Source organism: Elephantulus edwardii, unplaced genomic scaffold (assembly GCF_000299155.1).
Source record: "Elephantulus edwardii isolate Elephantulus edwardi_28Jun2011 unplaced genomic scaffold, EleEdw1.0 scaffold00083, whole genome shotgun sequence".
NCBI lineage: Eukaryota > Metazoa > Chordata > Mammalia > Macroscelidea > Macroscelididae > Elephantulus > Elephantulus edwardii.
In genome coordinates this window covers 9,313,954-9,332,580 of record NW_006399833.1, presented here as the reverse complement: position 1 = coordinate 9,332,580, position 18,627 = coordinate 9,313,954, and the positions used below count along the sequence as shown (strand labels likewise).

At 39.0% G+C, this 18,627-nt stretch overlaps 1 protein-coding gene across 3 annotated transcripts in view; it reads left to right on the top strand.

Annotated features, from left to right (window-relative positions):
* The window catches only part of CHRDL1 (chordin-like 1), a 278,118-nt gene that overhangs the window by 247,708 nt on the left and 11,783 nt on the right, over positions 1-18,627 (top strand). For 2 of the 3 annotated variants that reach the window (XM_006889919.1, XM_006889920.1), the window contains exons 8-9: positions 2,101-2,310; positions 13,768-13,935. In XM_006889919.1, the coding sequence (XP_006889981.1) occupies positions 2,101-2,310; positions 13,768-13,935 (378 nt within the window). The remainder of the gene's footprint in view (positions 1-2,100; positions 2,311-13,767; positions 13,936-18,627) is intronic. The other variant, XM_006889921.1, reaches the window with a different exon arrangement.

The window sequence follows — 18,627 nt, the reverse complement described above, 5'->3', positions numbered from 1 at the left end:
CTAACCCTGCCTAAAGTGATACAACTCACCCTAGAGATATTGTTGATTGGTATGCCGACAGGTCTCCCCAGATATGATGAGGTGATGGGAATTATAAGAAACACACCCAGTCCCAGCAATGGCCTGAAATCTCCACAGTATCTCAGTATTTTCAGAACGGGAAAGAACTCAATATCAGACTTCCTCATCTGCTGGCCTGTGTGGTTCTTATCCTGCCCAGCTCCTTGTCTTAGAGTAGGAGCCAGAGACATTTTGGTTGATTTGCACTGAAGGATGCTCCTGTGGTCCCTCCTCTTCACAGGCACCTTGGCGTGTAGCCCAGTTATTTGCTGTGTCAAGGCCCCTTACAAGACATGGAACCAATGAATCCACTTACCATTCAACAAGTATGAGACTGCCAAAGGATATTTGTGGGCAGAGAGGGATTCTATGTAGCTGAATCTCTAAAGCCACTGTGAGGTTATTTTTGTTAGGTACTATCAAATCAATTCCATCTCAGAGACCTTATTAAAATCAGATCAAAACTATGCCATCTTCACAGTCTGCCATACTCAATGCAATTGTTGTAACCACTATGTGAATCTATTTCATTGAGGGTCTACTTCTCTTTTGCTAACTCTCCACATTTCCAAGCATGATGTCTTTGCTGGAAAAGAGTCTTGAACATACCATGGACTGCCAAGAAAACAAATAAGTTTGTTTAAGAGAGGGTGAAACCAAGTTTCCCCTTGGAGAATAAGATTTTGAAGCTCTGTCTTACATACTTTGGGAGCATGTCCAGGAGTGACTGGTCCTTGGAGAAGGACATCATGCTTGGCAGGGTAGAGGGACAGCACTAGAGAGGAAGACCCCAGATGAAATGGATTGATACAGTAACTGAGGCAATGGGGGTAGGTGTGTTGGAGTCAGTGAGACTGGGTCAGGACAAAGCAGGCTTCAGAGCTGTTATACATTGGGTTGCTATGGGTCACAGGCAACTTGATGGCACATAACAAGAGTGCCTTTTGGCAACATGCTCAGTGTATGTGATGAAGTTCCACCACCTTTGACTCTAAGGAACACCCTGGTTGCATTTTCTGTAAGAAAGATTTATTTGTCCTTTTAGTAGTCCATAGGATATTAAGTAATCTTTGCTAACACAGGAACAAGCTATTCAGAAAGCATTCTTGGGCTGGCATTGCTGTACAGAGGTAACTCATGGTTGCTGTGATGCAAAACACTGTGACACCAATGTGTCAAATGCGATAATGGTCACCCATGGTGGACAGTGTTTGGTGGAACTCCCCAATTAAAACAAGCTTGGGAGCAGGAGGGGCATCCACTTCCAAAATGGCTTGCCTCTGGAAACTCTATGAACAATGCTCAAGTCTTTCATTCAGAGGGTCACTATGAGTCATCTATGACTCGATGGCACTTAACAACAACAACAACAACAACATTCAGAAACGGGTTCTTTTCCTCTCAGTCTTGTCTTAGCACCTTCCTTCCTTCCTACTTCAGAGAATAGACCTGTGCCATTAAACTCCATACTCATCTGTATGTATTGGTCCATAAGATGCTGATATAACATTCTGCATAGATTTGCTCCAGGATCAGGAAAAACTGGCTAGTAGGGAAGACTGAAAGTTTTTGCATCTACCTTCACTGGACAGTGAATTCTGCTGATAAATTTTCTTATCCAGAAGCACATCCCTTGGGCCATAACATCCTTCCTGGAATTGCATCTTGAACACTACATAGAGATTTCTTGCCAGATATCCAAGACAGGTAGAGATATACTGTCATGTATTCATTCATTCCCCCATTTAAAAACAAAGATTTATTAACTCTGCTATATGTCAACTCCTACCAACAAACAACTTATTGTCAGGTATATGTGAGCACCCAGGGGCAACTATTAAAAAACTGGATAGCTGTTGACAATAGAGCAAAGCCTAAGCTGTTTCTTGGTTCCACAGACTACTCTGTCACTGTATATTCAAAACCATGAGAAGAACAGAAGACATTTGGTATGTTAGGGAGTTCAAGGCATGAGTTCTGAGCAAAGGGGCCCACTTTAGCTTGCTAGCTTTTAATTTCCAATCCTGTGTCCTCTTCCAGTGTGTGTTTCCAATGGAAAGACGTATTCCCATGGCGAATCCTGGCATCCAAACCTCCGGGCCTTTGGCGTTGTTGAATGTGTTCTGTGCACTTGTAATGTCACCAAGCAGGAGTGTAAGAAAATCCACTGCCCCAGCCGATACCCCTGCAAGTATCCTCAAAAAATAGATGGGAAATGCTGCAAGGTGTGTCCAGGTAAAAAATCAAAAGGTGCGTTGGTTGGAGGCCCTACCTTTGGTTTACTAAGATCCCCACATAGTTAGTCATTTTCAAATTCTTTGAGCATCAGAAGTATAATCAACCTGTCATATTATTTTAATGATCATAGATCTAATAATAATAATGAACTTAACTCCTTTCTGGAAGGGCTGACAAGATGATTGTTTGTAAGAAAGTTATAAATTAATAAATATTTGGGGAAACATGCCACTAGGATGTTCCAGTGACTGTAATTAAGGTACTTGACTGTTAACCCAAGGGTTGAACCCATCAGGTGCTCCTGGAAAGAAAGATGGGACAGTCTGATTCTTTAAAATTTCATATCCCTATTAAAAAACCATTATTGTAGAATGAGTATGAGGATCCAAGGGGAGGGAGGGTGGAAGCAGAGGAATGAGGATGTGCAGGAAAGGAGAATTAATCATGGGGTTGTACAATTTTATGGGGAGGGGGTGAGAGATATTGGAAGAATCCGGTCTGAAAAACAATGTATTCAAATTTTGTAAATAAACTAGTATAATTTAAAAAATGGAAGAAAAAAGAGAAATAAACCTGAATTGTATTTTAAAAAAATCATATCCCTTATGCAGCCTACATATGTTGAAAGGAGATAAGGACCAACCCAGAAAGCTAACTGAGAGGAAAATGCTTTCCCAAAGAACCAGGACCCTAGTTTAAGGCTACCAGACTTCTAAACTATGAGAGAATACATTTATGTTTGCTAAATTAAAAAGAAATCATATCCTTGGGAATCTTATGAGGAAGATCTCCATTGTCCTACTGGGTCTCTATGAGTTAGGATCTATTTGATGGCAGTAGACTTTTACCACATCATTGACACATGAAGTCTCAAGTACCAAACTTAATCTTGCTCTATAAAGTACTACAGATATAAGTATTAAGAAGAACAATAGCACTTTTCATTTACATCATTAGTCATTTACAGCAAAGCACCTTACACTTCTGAGATAGGATATAATACAGATGTGATATAAAGGAAGAAAGCTAGGTTCTGGGCCAGTTTTCTAACTTGTGTGTGACTTTGGATATATGCTATAACTACTTTGTGTGTCTCAACAGTTTTAGCTGTACTATGAGAAATTTAGAACAATTGATCTCAAAGTTCCCCCCCCCAAATAAAATTCCATCATTTCTTTTACAGAAAAGAAATCGTGGTGTAAAAAGTAAAATGGCTTGCCCAGAACCACATAACTAAGTGATAATAAAATCAAGGCCTAGAACTCAGGTCACAATTCTAGCTCAATGCATTTTTTGGGGAATGGTGAGAAAAAAAAATTTATATTTAGAATTAGACAGCTGGACTCAGTTTAGATGATCCAAATTTTTTTGGCAACGTCCAAAGCATCATAGTTAGGAGCAAGTCAAATGTAGGCCTTCTTCTCTCCATCAGGCCTAATCAAAGTGTTGACCTTAGCCACATCAATGTCATAGAGCTTCTTTACAGCTTGTTTAATTTGGTGCTTGACATCCACAATGAACATAAATGTGTTGTTGACTTCTATCTTCTTCATGACTGACTCAGTGGTCAGGGGAAACTTGATGATGGCATAGTGGTCAAGCTTGTTTCTCCTGGGGGCGCTCTTCCAGGGATATTTGGGCTGCCTTGGGAGTCTCAGCGTCTTAGGCCACCAGAAGGTGGGTGACATGTGGATCTTCTTGATTTTTTTTTTTGGCTGTGGATGCCCTTCAGGACTGCCTTCTTGGCCTTTAACGCCTTTGCTTTGGCTTCTGTTTTGGGAGGGGCAGGGGCTTCCTTTGCTTTCGGCACCATCTTCGTAGAAAAGGCTCAATGCATTTTTTAAGTCCGTAGATAATGATGATTTATTGGTTGTTTATGTCATGATTTGAAAACATGGTTTGTTGATTGTTGTGTGCTGTTGATTCGGAGTTGACTCATAACCAACCTCCCAGCAAGTTTTCAGAGGCTGTAAATTGCACAGCCTTTTCCCATGGAGCAACTGGTGGATTTTAATTGTTTGCCTTTGGATTGAAGCACAGCCACTAATGTGCCACTAAGCCACCAGAGCTTGAAAATGTGGAATAGTTAAAAATATGGTATGGAGTAATGGGATATGAGTTCGGTATTGATAATCAAACATTTTAGCCCTGGATCTGCCAAATTTTCTGCTCAGTTTCCTTCTATTAAAAAAAAGGCAACTAGAAGAAGCCCTGGCAGCATAGTGTTGGCCTGCTAACCAAAAGATCAGCCATTCAAACCCACCAGGTACCCCTTGGAAGAAAGATGGGAAGTCTCCTTCTATAAGCTTTACAGCATCGGATACTGGATGAAGAGTTGCCAATAGGCAAAATCAACTCAGCAGCTGTGGATTTGGTTTTTCAGTTTGGTCTAGTTCCCACATTCTAAGACTCAATGAATCAGTCACTTCCAGGAACAGGAATTCATCATGTCTTCTGCCTACCTGTAAAGTATTTCTGTACACATGGAATAGAAAACCACATAGGTAGTGAGTTAAATCATCTGATCTTCCATCTTAGGAAGTTTCTCCTGATTATCAGACAACTGTTTACTCAGTTAATATATATTTATTGGTCATCTTCAGTATAATGTGCAATGATACCCAGACTTTGCATGCCATCACTCAAAGATATTCTAAAAAGAACTGTGTCTCATCCCCAGAAATTAAGATTTAATCAGCAGTAGATATGGCCTGGACTTGGGCAATTTCCAAAGATCTTTAAGTGTTATTAATGTGCATATGAGTCTGAGAACCACTGCTGTAGTCCCATGTTGGTTTATGAAGTCATTACTCAAAGTATAGTATATGAATCTGCAACATGAGTATCATCTGATCGTTTGTTAGAAGTGTAGATTCTCATGTTCTTAGCCAGACATACTTTGTCAGTCAGAATATGTATTTTCACAAGGTCCTCAATTAAATATACACTGATGCTTGATAAACTCTGGTTAGGAGAACATATTTCATCTAACTCAAAATTCAAACTCAATGCCAAGTCAAAATCATAGATGACCCTCCATTGGGTTTCCAAGGCTGTAAATTGCATCAAAGAGGTTTCCCATCTTTCACCTGAGGGGCCACTGGTAGAGCATACATCTTCCTTAATGCAACATTTTTCATCTTCTAGAGTAAATGAGGATTGAGGTATAGGGAAGAGTAGGGGGCTATATGATGTCTGAAAACAGACATTAGTATTGATGGGGGAAAAGGATCTATTTTAGATGGGAAATAAGCACATTTAAAGAAGGATATGGACATTGTGATCTGTTATGATTTCTAAGTCTGTGATCTTATTAAAACGTTTTTGTATTTTCTTGCTGCCATCTATACAGTTATATAAATATTACAGCAAGATAATTTTAAACAAAACTAATCATTACCAAAATTACCCCATGTAAAACAAAGCCTCCCAGTATAAAAGATTCCATTTTGAATCGCACACCTTCAGACCAAATCCCATTTTATTTCATGCATAGGATTTTACTGATCCAGATGACTCAAAGTTAAGAATCAAAAAGGCATGTCATAGACATTATCTTTTAAATAATGAACCTTTCAAGTTGGTTTTGAATATTCCATGGAATGTCAAAAGAATAAACAGATATGTCTTGGGAAAAGTGTACCAGAGTGCTCCTTGGAGGCAAAGGTGATAAAGCTTCATCTCACATCCTTTGGACATGTTGCTAGAAGAGGCTATTCTTACAAAAGGGACATCAGGCTTGGAAGGGTGGAAAGTTGGCAAAAGTGAAGAAGACTCTCAAAACCTCAACTCAACCGAACAAATTGACACGGTGATTACAGCAAAGGGATCAAATGTGTGAGATATTGTGACAGGATAGAACAAGGTTCAGAACTGTTGTTCATAGATCAGTATGAGTCATACTCAACTCAGCAGGGCTTAACAACAAGAAATTGGTTTATATAAAAAATTAATGTGGATGTTCTTGCTTACTTTAGGGAGCTCTGGTAGTATTGATAATCTAAAGGCCACACATGAGTCTGAAGTGGTTAGAATCCACCAGCAGCTCCTTGGGAGTGAAATAGGCAGACAATTTACATTCTCAGAAATCCAGTGGAGTTATGAGTCAAAACTGACTCTCCAGCAGTAAGGATTTTTTCTTTTAATTTACATGTTATATACTATATGTGTAATATTCCATCTCCTTGGAGTACTAGAAAAGGAATCAGGGACATGTACACAGCTCAAAAAAAGGGATGTTTACTATAGTACTTTTTCTAAAAGTGGAAAATTTGAACCAGTATTAAAGTCCATCAATATGAGAATGGTTAAATAAATTATGGTATCTCTATAAGGTGAAATTTTATACAGCCATTAAAGATCTTTGTAGACCAAGATTGAATGGCATGGAAAGATGTTTGAAGTATAATTAGTACAAAGGCCAACCTATAAAACAATATGTGTATGAAGTTACTGTTGTTGTTATATACCATCAAGTCTGAACCGACTTATAACTCACCTTTAGTGGGTTTTCAGAGGCTGTAAATCACACAAGAGGAGATTGCCCATCTTTCTCCTTTGGAGCAGCTGATAGATTCAAATCACATCCCTTTGGGTTGACAATACAACTCTTTACCCACTAGGCCACCAGAACTCTCCTGTGAAGTTACTGCTTATGTTAAAACAAGTGATTGTGCATGGCTAATAAAAGAAATTAAAATATAAAAGGTTGAAAGGGTATACGGTAGAATGTTAACTTTGGCCATCTTTGGGAGATTGAATTATGGATAATTCTTTTCATTTATGTTTCCTAAATTTTAACAATAAACATATTACTTTTGTAATCATAAAAATTATTTAGAGTTATTATACCAAAAGTCACCCTCCAGAATCTCAAAATGACAATAAATTGAAGAGCATGATTGACTAAATTTATTTCTCTGGAAGAGCCACTTTTCCACCTGGCTCAAGTTGTGGAAATAGAAGATTGCTTGGGCAACATGCGAGAGGAAAATTTCCATTATATTCTGTGTGCCTATCTCTTAAACCCAAACTCACTGCCAGTTCCACCTCATATCCACCCTACATAGGATTCTGAGGCTATAAATCTTAATGGAAGGAAACTGCCCTTCTTTCTACCAAGGCACCTTGATGGATTCAAGGTGCTGGAGATGAAAAGACTTTTGGATAACAGCCCAAGGGATTATACAGTATCAAAGCTCCTTAGTGTCTGTATATTAAATTATTTCTTACAGTCCTGATTGCCCAACAATTTTCACTGCCTGTGTAGCCAGGGTACCTGGTCCAGGCATTCAGCAACCACAGAGCACCAAAGGGCACACACTCATTCACACATCAATCTGAAAATGTATATAAAGTGCTGTCTGTGTGTCAAACACTGTTACAGGCATTGAGGATAGAAATGAACAAAAAGACAAAGGCTGCTTGTCCTTCTGCTTCTCATATTCAAGTGGGAGGAAAAAGACAGCACAAACCAATCAGGTAAATTTAGGTTGTGGTGGGTGCTGTGAATAAATAATAAAGGTTTATTGAGAGATAGAAAATGAGACCAGAACTTTTGAAAGGGCGGCCAGGGAAGACTGTTCTGAAGAAGTGATACTGGAGTGGAGTCCTGAGTGATGTGTAAGATTAAGAAATGAGATGATCATAACATCAGCAGGATCTTAAAAACTAACACATGATTCATTGGGAAAAGGAAAGAGAAGAAGAGGGAAATAAGATGGAAGAAAGTAAGAACAGTAAAATCAGTTATTCATGTTGATAGAGGGAAATGATAAACAAAATTTACTAATGATCCAGCCAAAATTTTTGCTGTAGCCAAAGGATGAAGGCTACTCCAGTACCAAAGTAGGACCAAAAGAAAACCATATGAATTTCGCCTCTCTTTTCTCTTTGCTCTGGTAGATCTGGTCTTGCCTTTCATATCAGTGGCCATGTGCAAGGGTTGTCTGGGACCTCCAAGTCTGAAAGTGAAACTCTCAACACACAGCATAAAATTCCCACATTTGCACATTTATTTTGGGCTATGGCCTTAAAAGCCCCTGTAACAATTCAAAAGACTCCTGAGAGTGTAATGATACACATTTCTTTCATCAAGCTAATACCATTCTGTAAGGAATAGTTACTTAGTTCTGGGGTGAACAAGTGGAGCTCAGGAAAGAAACATTCTCACAGGAGGTGAGAATGACTACAAGCATGCTGCATGGTATGCATCCCTAGAAGGAAATGAAAGGAGGTAAATGTGGCATGGTCAAAAAACACCTTGAGATGGAAGGTGGAGGAGGAGGAGGAAGATGTTGCTGAATACAGAATTCCAAAGACACATGTGACTTACTCTTAATATTTTCATGTGCCGACCAGTGTTCAGACATGAATGGTTTTGTAGATCCTTTCTGGCTAATAAAGCTCTTAGAGCATGTAGACAATTCACAATGCATTTTTTTTCCTTAGGCACTAGGATAACTTTTAGCATACTGGAAGTACTTCCAGTGCCATCAGAAATTCCATATGCTGGTTATAGTTGTTAGCCATTGAGGAAAATTTAACAAAGACATTTGGCTACTTTATAAAGGTGATAATTGAATGCATATTTGACTCTCTACAGTTAAAGACCTAGAGTTACAAACCAAAAGGGGAAAATACATTAAGCATTCATCAACTGGAAGAAATGTAGGGGGGAGGGGAATCCAGCCCCTAGTTGTAATATTAAAGGATTCTGTGGGCAAAAAATTGAATAACATAGGATGTATCAAATGAAGAGGCACTGTATTAAAATGAACTAGCAGACACTGAATTATTTCAGAAAGTAGCATATGATCAAAACCCAATGGTCTTGACAGAAGAAGGCAAACCTACACTGAAGGCATTCACCAAAAAAGATGAAGATACAAGGGTTGATGGAATATTACTTGAGGTAATTATAAAAACAGATGCAGACAAACTGATGTGCAGGGAGCACCATGTATGAAGTGACATGCATGGAGCACTGTGCACAGAGCAACATACACAGAGCAAGCAAGGCAACTGGAATTTGACTGAGAACTATTATTAAAACAATTAATTTGGGAGCCATGGGAGCAGCAAGACATGGTGGCAGGGAGCACCAAGCCACTGTGATCGTGAGTGGCAAGCCACAGCATCACTCACCAGGAGCAAGCAGGACAGTGGAAATTTGAGTAAAGTACTTATGGCGGGGGGATTACTGCTGATTGCTGGACCACGTGGGACCCCTTCACCTCAAGCAGGAGAAAGTGAGACAGCTGGAGTGCAATTGGAGTGACAGATCCAGTTCTCAAGGGGAAAACCAAGGCTTCCTGGTTTTCCATTCAGGTCCCCACACACGCTATCCCCTGTCTCACGTGTGTCTGCATGTGCACTTCCCTGACCTTCCCCCACATAGGTCTGTGAATGCACCCATCCTATATGCATCTGCACGTGCACCTGCCCAACCCTCTTCTGGAGCACTGACTTCAGATCAAGAACCAGCTATTGCCTCAGACATGAAAAACTCTATCACAGCAATGCCATGTAAGAAGAAGGCTACCTCACACCCTACACAAGCCCAAACCAAGATGTCACCCCCCAAAAGTGACACACTTTCAATGGATTTTCTGAATCAAGAAAGTCTGATGGAACTTTCTGACACAGAATTTAAAACAACAATGATTGCATGTTTTCAATGGGTGAAAGGCAAATTGAAGAATTACAGGACACTGCAAGCAAAAACCAAGAGGAGCTTTGAAAAACAATCCAAAACAATACAGATAAAACAAATGAGGCATTAGAGGCTCTGGGGAAAAAAAGAAACTACAATCCAAAATATGAGGTACAATGTTTCAGATGCTGTCATCATGATAGAGGGACACATGAATAGAGGTGAAGAGCTGGAGCACAGAACCAGTGAAATAGAAGGTACAATTGTCACCACTGATCTGACAGAACAAAAAGCAGAATCAAAAAGGAAGGGGGGGAAGGGAAAATACAAAAATAATGTGGGACACTATCAAGAGAAATAACATGTGCATAATAGGAATCACAGAATAGGAAGAAGCAAGTAAAGACATCAGAAAGTTGTGGAAGAATTACTAAAAGAAAATTTTCCAGGCATAATGAAGAATGAGAGAATATTCAAGAAGCGGAGTGAACACTATATAGAATACACCCCAAAAGAGAAACACCAAGGTATATCATTGGAAAATTTGTCAGAACCAAAGATAAGGAGAGAATTCTGAAAGCAGCAAGGGAGAAATAAAGAATAACCTAAGTGTCGATTTCTTAGCAGAAACCATATGAGCAAGTAGACAGTGGAATGACATATATCAAACACTCAAAAAACAAAACTGTCAACCAAGAATACTGTACTCAGAAAAATTGTCCATCGAATATGAAGGAAAAAAAATCAAGATATTCCCAGAAAAACAGGACTTAAAGGAGTTTGTAAAAACAAAACCAGCATTACAGTAAACACTGAGAGAAGTCATTCTTACAGAAGTGCCACAGAAAGCAGGTTGGACCAAAGTAACTTGCAACAACACCAAAAATAACCCAACAAAATGATAGTAATAAAACCTTGCCTCTCAAGCATCACACTGAATAGAAATGGTTTAAATGCACCACTGAAGAGAAAAAGAGTAGCAGATTGGATAAAAACCCAAATTCCATGAGTATGCTGTCCACAAGAGATACATCTGAAAAATGAAGATAAAGAAATACTAAAAGTAAAAGGTGGGGGAAAAATATACAAAGCAAATGGCAACAAGAAAAAAAACCAGGAGTAGTGATACTAATCTCCGATAAAATAAATTTTAATGCAAAAACCATCATGAAGGACAAGGAAGGTCACTACATAATGCTTAAGGGTCAATAGAATAGGAAGACATGACAATAATAAATATCTATGCACCAAATGAAATACCGGCAAAATATATAAAAGAAACATTAACAAAACTGAAAAAGGAAATAGATAACACCACTATAACCATTTGAGACTCTAATACACCACTCTCAAGAAAAGATAGATCTACCAGAAAGAAACTCAACAAAATGCTGAAAAATTAAACCACACAATAAACAAACTTGATTTCATAGATATTTATAGACAAATGCACCCCCAAAAAAGCACAGTATACCTTATTCTCCAATGTGCACGGAATGTTCTCCAGAATAGATTACATTTTAGGTAAGGCAAGCATTAATAAATTTAAAAAAAACCATAGAAATAATACAAAGTATGTTCTCAGACCACAATGCAATAAAATAAAAAAGAAATTAATAACAACAGGATAAAGGAGTGAAAACCATTCATTTGGAAGCTGAACAACATCTTGCTTGAACATTACTGGGTACTAGAAGAAATAAAAAATGAAATTAAAAGGTTCCTTGGAACAAATAACAATAAAAACACAACTTACCAAAACCTCTAGGAAATAGCCAAAGCAGTAATCACAGGTCAGTGTATAGCAATACACATCAAAAGGCAGGGGAAAATGACCAATAATTCTCTAACCCAAAATTTCCAACAAACAAAATTGCTTTGGAAAATGTGCAACCAAGATGCTCTTTGGTCTCACATACTTTGGACATGTGACCAGGAGGGGTCGGTCTTTGGAAAAGGACATCATGGTTGGGACAATACAGGGTCATGGAAGGAAAGGAAGACTGTCAACAAGATTGTTGAAACAGTGACTACACAATGGCCTGAAGTCCAGTGGAGACTGTGAGCATGTGCAGGATTGGCAGTTTAAATCTGTTCAACATAGAGTCACTATGAGTCAGAGTCTACTCAGTAAAAAGTAACAACAGCAAATCTATGCCCCTCTAGTTAAAAAAAAAAAGCTACAACACCTTCCTTCCTTATATAATATTTCACCAACACTGATCTACTTAAACACTAAATAGCTAAAAGAAAAACAGGAAGGTTGATTATTGGACAATCTACAAATTGAGTAATCCAACATGAAAAGAATATAGTATTTTTCCCATATTGTGCCGAAATGGTGGTGGGTTGTAAAAGCTAATCAGATCAGCCAGAGACATGCATGAAAAATTTTATTGCAATGACTAGTCTAAATGTGTCTCATTGGCTAACAGTGGGCCTCCCTAATTAGAATTATAGATGCAAAGCATTCAGCTTTCAACAGTTTTATTTTCAGTAATTCAGATCTTCTTATACAGAGCTTCTGTATATATATATATATTCAGTTTCAGGTTATCCATGTTACTCCTGTTTGGAGTGTGTGTTTTAAATATACAGCTGAAAAGGGTACTGATTATGAGGCTAACAAAGAAACTAAATCACTAATAACCAACCAAGAGACTTTTTTGTTTTTTTCTTTCTTTAGGGGGCCGAGGAAAAAGGAGGGTGGAGGGTATGGAGAGTATCACAGGACTGGTATATTTATGCCTGAGAGCTGAAATCCAACCGTTTAGTTTATATATTAAATGATCCACAGTTGAGGGCTTTGACCAAATTTTTTTAATGTCTCCAAACCTTTCATTTGGCATAGTATACATATGACTAATCTGACATCTAGGTTTTGGCACTGACGTTGATCTGGTATTATCATTCCCCTTACAAACAAATCAAAGAACATTCAGAAATGTCAAGCCAATTTGGATAGATCCTTTGGGCAAGTATATGCACATAAATGAGTGTCACAAGTGGTTTCTAAGCATAGTTAAATAATGCCAGAGAAGTCAACTAAAGCTCTCTATCAACCCGTTCCCTGAGTCTATATTGGCAGTACTGGGATGGACAGGCCATGATCCTGACTCAGTATGAAAAAGTCAATGTTCCTTTGAATGTCAAAGAGATTTTTACCTGGCCATTTCATTCCTCTTTGTCATGAAGGTCCAGTTCTCAGTAATGGTAGTGGTTGCTATTGTTGTTAGGTGATGTCAAGTCACCTATAACTCATCATCATAATTTCCACCATACTTAAGCCTATTATTGAAGACACTGTGCCTGTCCATTTCATTGAGAGTTTTCCTATCTTTTGCTGACTTTCTACCTTTCCCAGTGTGATGTCATTTTTCTAAGTACTGGCCCTTTCTTTTAGCATGCCCAAAGTATATGAGACACAGCATCAGCATTCTTTCCTCTAATACTGAATTCCGTTTATGTTAGATCATTGTTCTTGTAGAACTATAGATTCCACTATCACATAGACTTTAATCAAATTTGTATGCTCCTTTGTGATTTGTTGACTGTTCCAGTGGCAGTCTAAGCTAAGGTAGAGCTTCGCTATGGAAAAATATTCTTGTTAAAGGACCATTCCAGTGTTCATTGGTGGTTATCAGCGATGGATGGTGGTGGGGTGTTTGTAAGGGGGAGGGGATCAAAGAATGTTTTTGTTGGTTTTCCACTTTTCATAAATGTATGGTGCTAAGAACAATGAGGTATATAAATTAATGAGTTCATGTCTGTTTTTGGAAAACAATGACAAAATTCTACCTACTTTCTGATTCCAGAAGAACTTCCAAGCCAAACTTTTGACAGCAAAGGCTACTTTTGTGGAGAAGAAACAATGCCTGTGTATGAGTCTGTGTTCATGGAGGATGGAGAGACCACAAGAAAAATAGCACTGGAGACCGAGAGACCACCTCAGGTTGAGGTTCATGTTTGGACCATCCGAAAAGGTGAGCAGTTAGGGGGCACAGGGAAGGAGGGAAATACTTTAAATTTGCTTCAGCTTCTTCCTGATTGAAAAAAAAAACATTTCTTGACTGCTCAGATACTAGCACATGTCTAACACAGCTCTAACTATCTCACTCACTTTCTCTGCCGTTGAGTCTAAACTGACTCATAACTGACCTTCCAGCCAGTTATCAGAGGCTGTAAATCTCACAGGAGGCAATTGTCCATAATTCGCCCTCAGAAGAGCTGGTGGATTTGAACTGCCTGCCTTTCAGTTGGCAGCACAGCTCTTTACCTACTAGACCATCAGAGCTCCACTTATTATTATGGCCTTTAAATTTAACCAGGGCTATTGCTTTAAAAGGAACTATTGGCGCTTGTAATTGGGTGTATTTCTCATGCCATCAAATACTAGAACAGTGATTCTCTACTGTGGCTGTGTGCCAGAATCCTCTGAGAAAGCTGAGGGAGGAGGGAGTGGAAATTCAATGCCTACATCCTACTTCAGAGCCTGGACATCAGTATTATTTTGTTTCCTTAAAGGTTATGGGATATTTTAATGTGTAGACAGGGTTGAGAACTACCTGAATGCAACTGACCATCTTTTCCAATAAAAAGCTCAAGAAACATGAAAACCCATTCACTCAGTATGATCCTAAATCTCCAGAATCATGGTGAGTACTCTGGAGTAAGACATCATCCATGACCCTAGGGAGGAAAATAGTTTCACTGGAGAAACAATCCAAGACATGATGATATCTAGTTCCTTTACTGACTACTCACATCGACAACATAGGAAGCTATATCCTGTCCACTATGACCTTGCAGCAAATAGCCTAGTGATAAGAAACTGCACTGCAATCTCAAAGCCAGTGGTTCAAATTCATCAGCTGCTCCACACAAAAGGATAGGCAATCTCCTCCCATGCTTTTTAGTGTCTCTGCAAACCCACTGCAACCCTGCTTGCTGAAACTGAGAAGGACCTGAAGCGTTGCTGCAGAGGGTCAAGGACTGCAGCCTCCAATATGGATTGAGGCTCAATGTCAAGAAGACAAAGATTCTCACCACTGGACCAACTGACAGCATCAGGATGGATGGTGAAGAGATTGAGATTGTTCACAGCTTCAGTTTGCTTGGCTCCACAGTCAACACTTTGGCACCAGCAGCCAGGAAATTAGAAGACATATTGCCATGGGAAAGTCTGCTGTTAGGGACCTCTCCAAAGTACTGAAGAAAAATGGTGTCTCTTTGGAGACTAAGGTGTATCTGATACAGGCCATGGTCTTTGCTATCACTTGTTATACATCAGAGAGTTGGACAATGTCTAAGGAGGATAGAAGGAGAATTGATGCCTTTGAGCTGTGGTGCTGAAGAAGAGTACTGAGGGTACCATGGACTGCTAGGAATACAAATAGATTCATCCTGGAAAGGGTTAAACTGGGCTGCTCCTTGGAGGCAAGGATTCTAAGGCTCCATGTAACATACTTAGGACATGTTGCAAGGAGGGACAGGTCCTTGGAGAGGGACATCATCCTTGGTAGGGTGGAGGGACAGCACAAAAGGGGAAGGCCCCCTAAGAGGTGTATTGATTCAGTGACTGGGGAAATTGGGATGAGTGTGTCGGAGACGGTGCAATTGACACAGGACAGACAGAGCAGAGTTAGGGTCGTTATGAGTCACAAGCGACTCGATGGCACATAACAACAACAGCAAACCCACTGCAGGGTCAGCCATGAGTTGGTTCCAACTTGACAGCACACAACGATAACACGCGTACTAGTCTGTATTTAGTAATGTTTTATAGGAATCTAACAGGTGATATTTCATTTGGAAAATAATACTTATATATTTCTCTTCTACTGGCTCCAACATAAAGCTCTACAGTGTTTACTCTTCAGTGGGCACCAGAAGCATGCAAGGCATAGATTTGAAATAGAGATTCTTATGACATAGTCCATAATTGGCTATGTTAACCACCCAAATGCCTTGCCTATCTGGAAGCTCAAATCCACCAGCTGCTCTGTGAGAGAAAGTTAAGCAATCTCCTCCTGTGTGATTTACATCAAAAGTCCACAAGAGGGTCAACTATGAGTTAGTTCTAATTCAATGGCAGTGATTTTGAGCTTTAAGGGAATTCTGGTGGTGCTGATTTCTTGACTGCTCTACCATGGGCATTGATTGTGGGTCCACATACAATAGATCCACTGCAGTTAAGAAATAAAAAGACATATTGCACTGGGGAAATCTGCTGTCAAGGACCTCTGAAAAGTGCTTAAGAGCAAAGATGTGAGTTTAAAGACATCTTACCCAAGCCTTGGTATTTTCAATTGCTTCTTATGTATCTGAAAGTTAAACAACTAATAAAGAAGATTGAAGAAGAATCTGTGTCTTTGAATTGTTGTGGTGGAGAAGAGTACTGAATATTCCATGGACTGCCAAAAGAACAAACATATTTGTCTTGAAGGAGGTTCAACCAGGTGCTCCTTAGAGGCAAGGCTTGTGAAATTCCATCTCACAGACTTTGGGCATGTTATCAGGTGAAGCCAGTCCTATGAGAAGGCCATTATGCTGGAAAAGGTAGAGAGTCAGTGAAAGACAGAAGGAGTCTCAATGAGATGGATTGATGAGGTGACTACCACATAGGTTTGAGCATGACAGAGATCATGAGATGGTACAGATCTGTTGTTCATAGGGTCATTATGAGTTATAGTCGACTTGAAGACATCTAGCAAAAATACAAAAACTGGTGGTGTAGTCTGTAGGTAGTTATGCTACAAACCCAAAAGTCATAATTCTCTGGCAGCTCCAAGGGAGAAAGATGGGCCATTTCCGCTAATGTGATTTATAGCCTCAGAAACCTACTAGTGAGTAACTGTGAATCAACATTAATGAGAGAGAGAGGACAAAAAAACCTTACTATTTACAAGCTCTGGTAAGTTAAGTGTTTAACTGTGAGTCAGAACCAATTTGAAAGCAATAAATTAGAGGCTTTTTATGATACATATATGCAATTTTTACATCACTAAAAATTATCAAGATTTTGTGAAATACTGCACAATACAGGTGAATTTAGAACAGATTATCCTTAGTGAAATAAGTCAGTCACAGAAGGACAATTATAGAATAAAACCACTATTATAAAAATTCAAGGAAATGTTCACATACAGAATCAATCTTGGAGAGTTAACAATGATGAGAAGTGAGGGAAACAGGGGTAAAATTGATAAGGAGATAAGTTGAGTGAAGGGAAAAGCAGTAAGGGTCTAATTAGATTTTATAATAAATACATTTCTAGGTATTGACAAGATGAGATGGACGGGCATGGGACATTTTGAATCAGATGATCATATGATAATGAAAATATGAGATGAAAAGGTGAGGAAAAATAGCGTTGTTTTCATAGTTAATAAGTCATTTCTAGATGTGTCTTGAAATACAAGATTGTGCGTGACAGGATACTATCCATACGCATACAAGGAAGTCCAATGAATACCACTAATATTCAAATATATGCACCAACAACCAGAGACAAAGAAGAGGAAATAAAAGATTTCTACCAACTTTTGCAGAGATCAATTGAACATCCAATCAAGAAGCATTAATAATACTGGGTGACTGGAATGCAAAAGGTGGGAACAGAGAAGAAGGATGGGTAGTTGGAAAGCATGGATTTGGTGACAGAAATGAAGCAGGAGATAGAATGATAGAATTTTGCACAATCAACAAGTGATTCATTGTAAACACATTTTATAAGAAACATAAACACAGGTTATGTACATGGATTTCATCTGATGGTATGCATAGGAATCATATAGATTACATCTGTGGAAAGAACCACTGGAGAAGCTTAATATCAGCTGTGAAAACTAGGCTAGGTGCTGACTGTGGAATAGACCACCAACTACTCATATGCAAGTTCAAGCGAAAGCTAAGGACAGTGAAATAAAAGCCATGGGAACCAAAATATGACCTGAATCTATCCCACCTGAATTTCAAAACAATCTCAGGAACAGGTTTGAGGCCTTGAACACCAACGAGCAAAGACCGGAGAGTATATCAAAAATATCATCCAGGAAGACTGCAAAAGGTGGTAACAAAGACAGAAGGGGGGAAAAAAGACCGAAATGGATATAAGAAGAGACTGAATATTGCACTAGAGGGTTATGAAGCCAAAGCAAAGGGAAGAAACCAAGACATTAAGGAGCTGAACAGAAGATTTCAAAAGGCAGTATGGGAAGACAAATTAAAGTATTATTATAATGAAATATGCAAAGAGCTGGAGTCAGAAAATCAAAGGGGCCAAACTCGCTCAGCATTTCTTAAGTTCAAGGAACTGAAGAAGAAACTCAAGCCTCGAGTTACAATACTTAAGGATGCTTTGGGCAGAATATTAAATGATCCTGGAAGTATTAAAAGAAGATGGAAACAGTATACAGTCATTATACCAAAAAGGAATTGGCAGACACAGAAGAATTTCATGAAATAACACATGAGCAAAAGCCTGTGGTGATGAAGGATGAAGTCCAAACAACTTTAAAAGAATTGGCAAAAAATGAGGCCCCAGGATAATCTTCAGTAAAATCTTGCTTGCATGTGAAATCAGTGAGATTGTTCTATAGTTTCCACACTCTGCTGGGTCACCTTTCTTTGGGATGGGAACAAATATAGATCTCTTCCAGTGAGTTGGCCAAGTG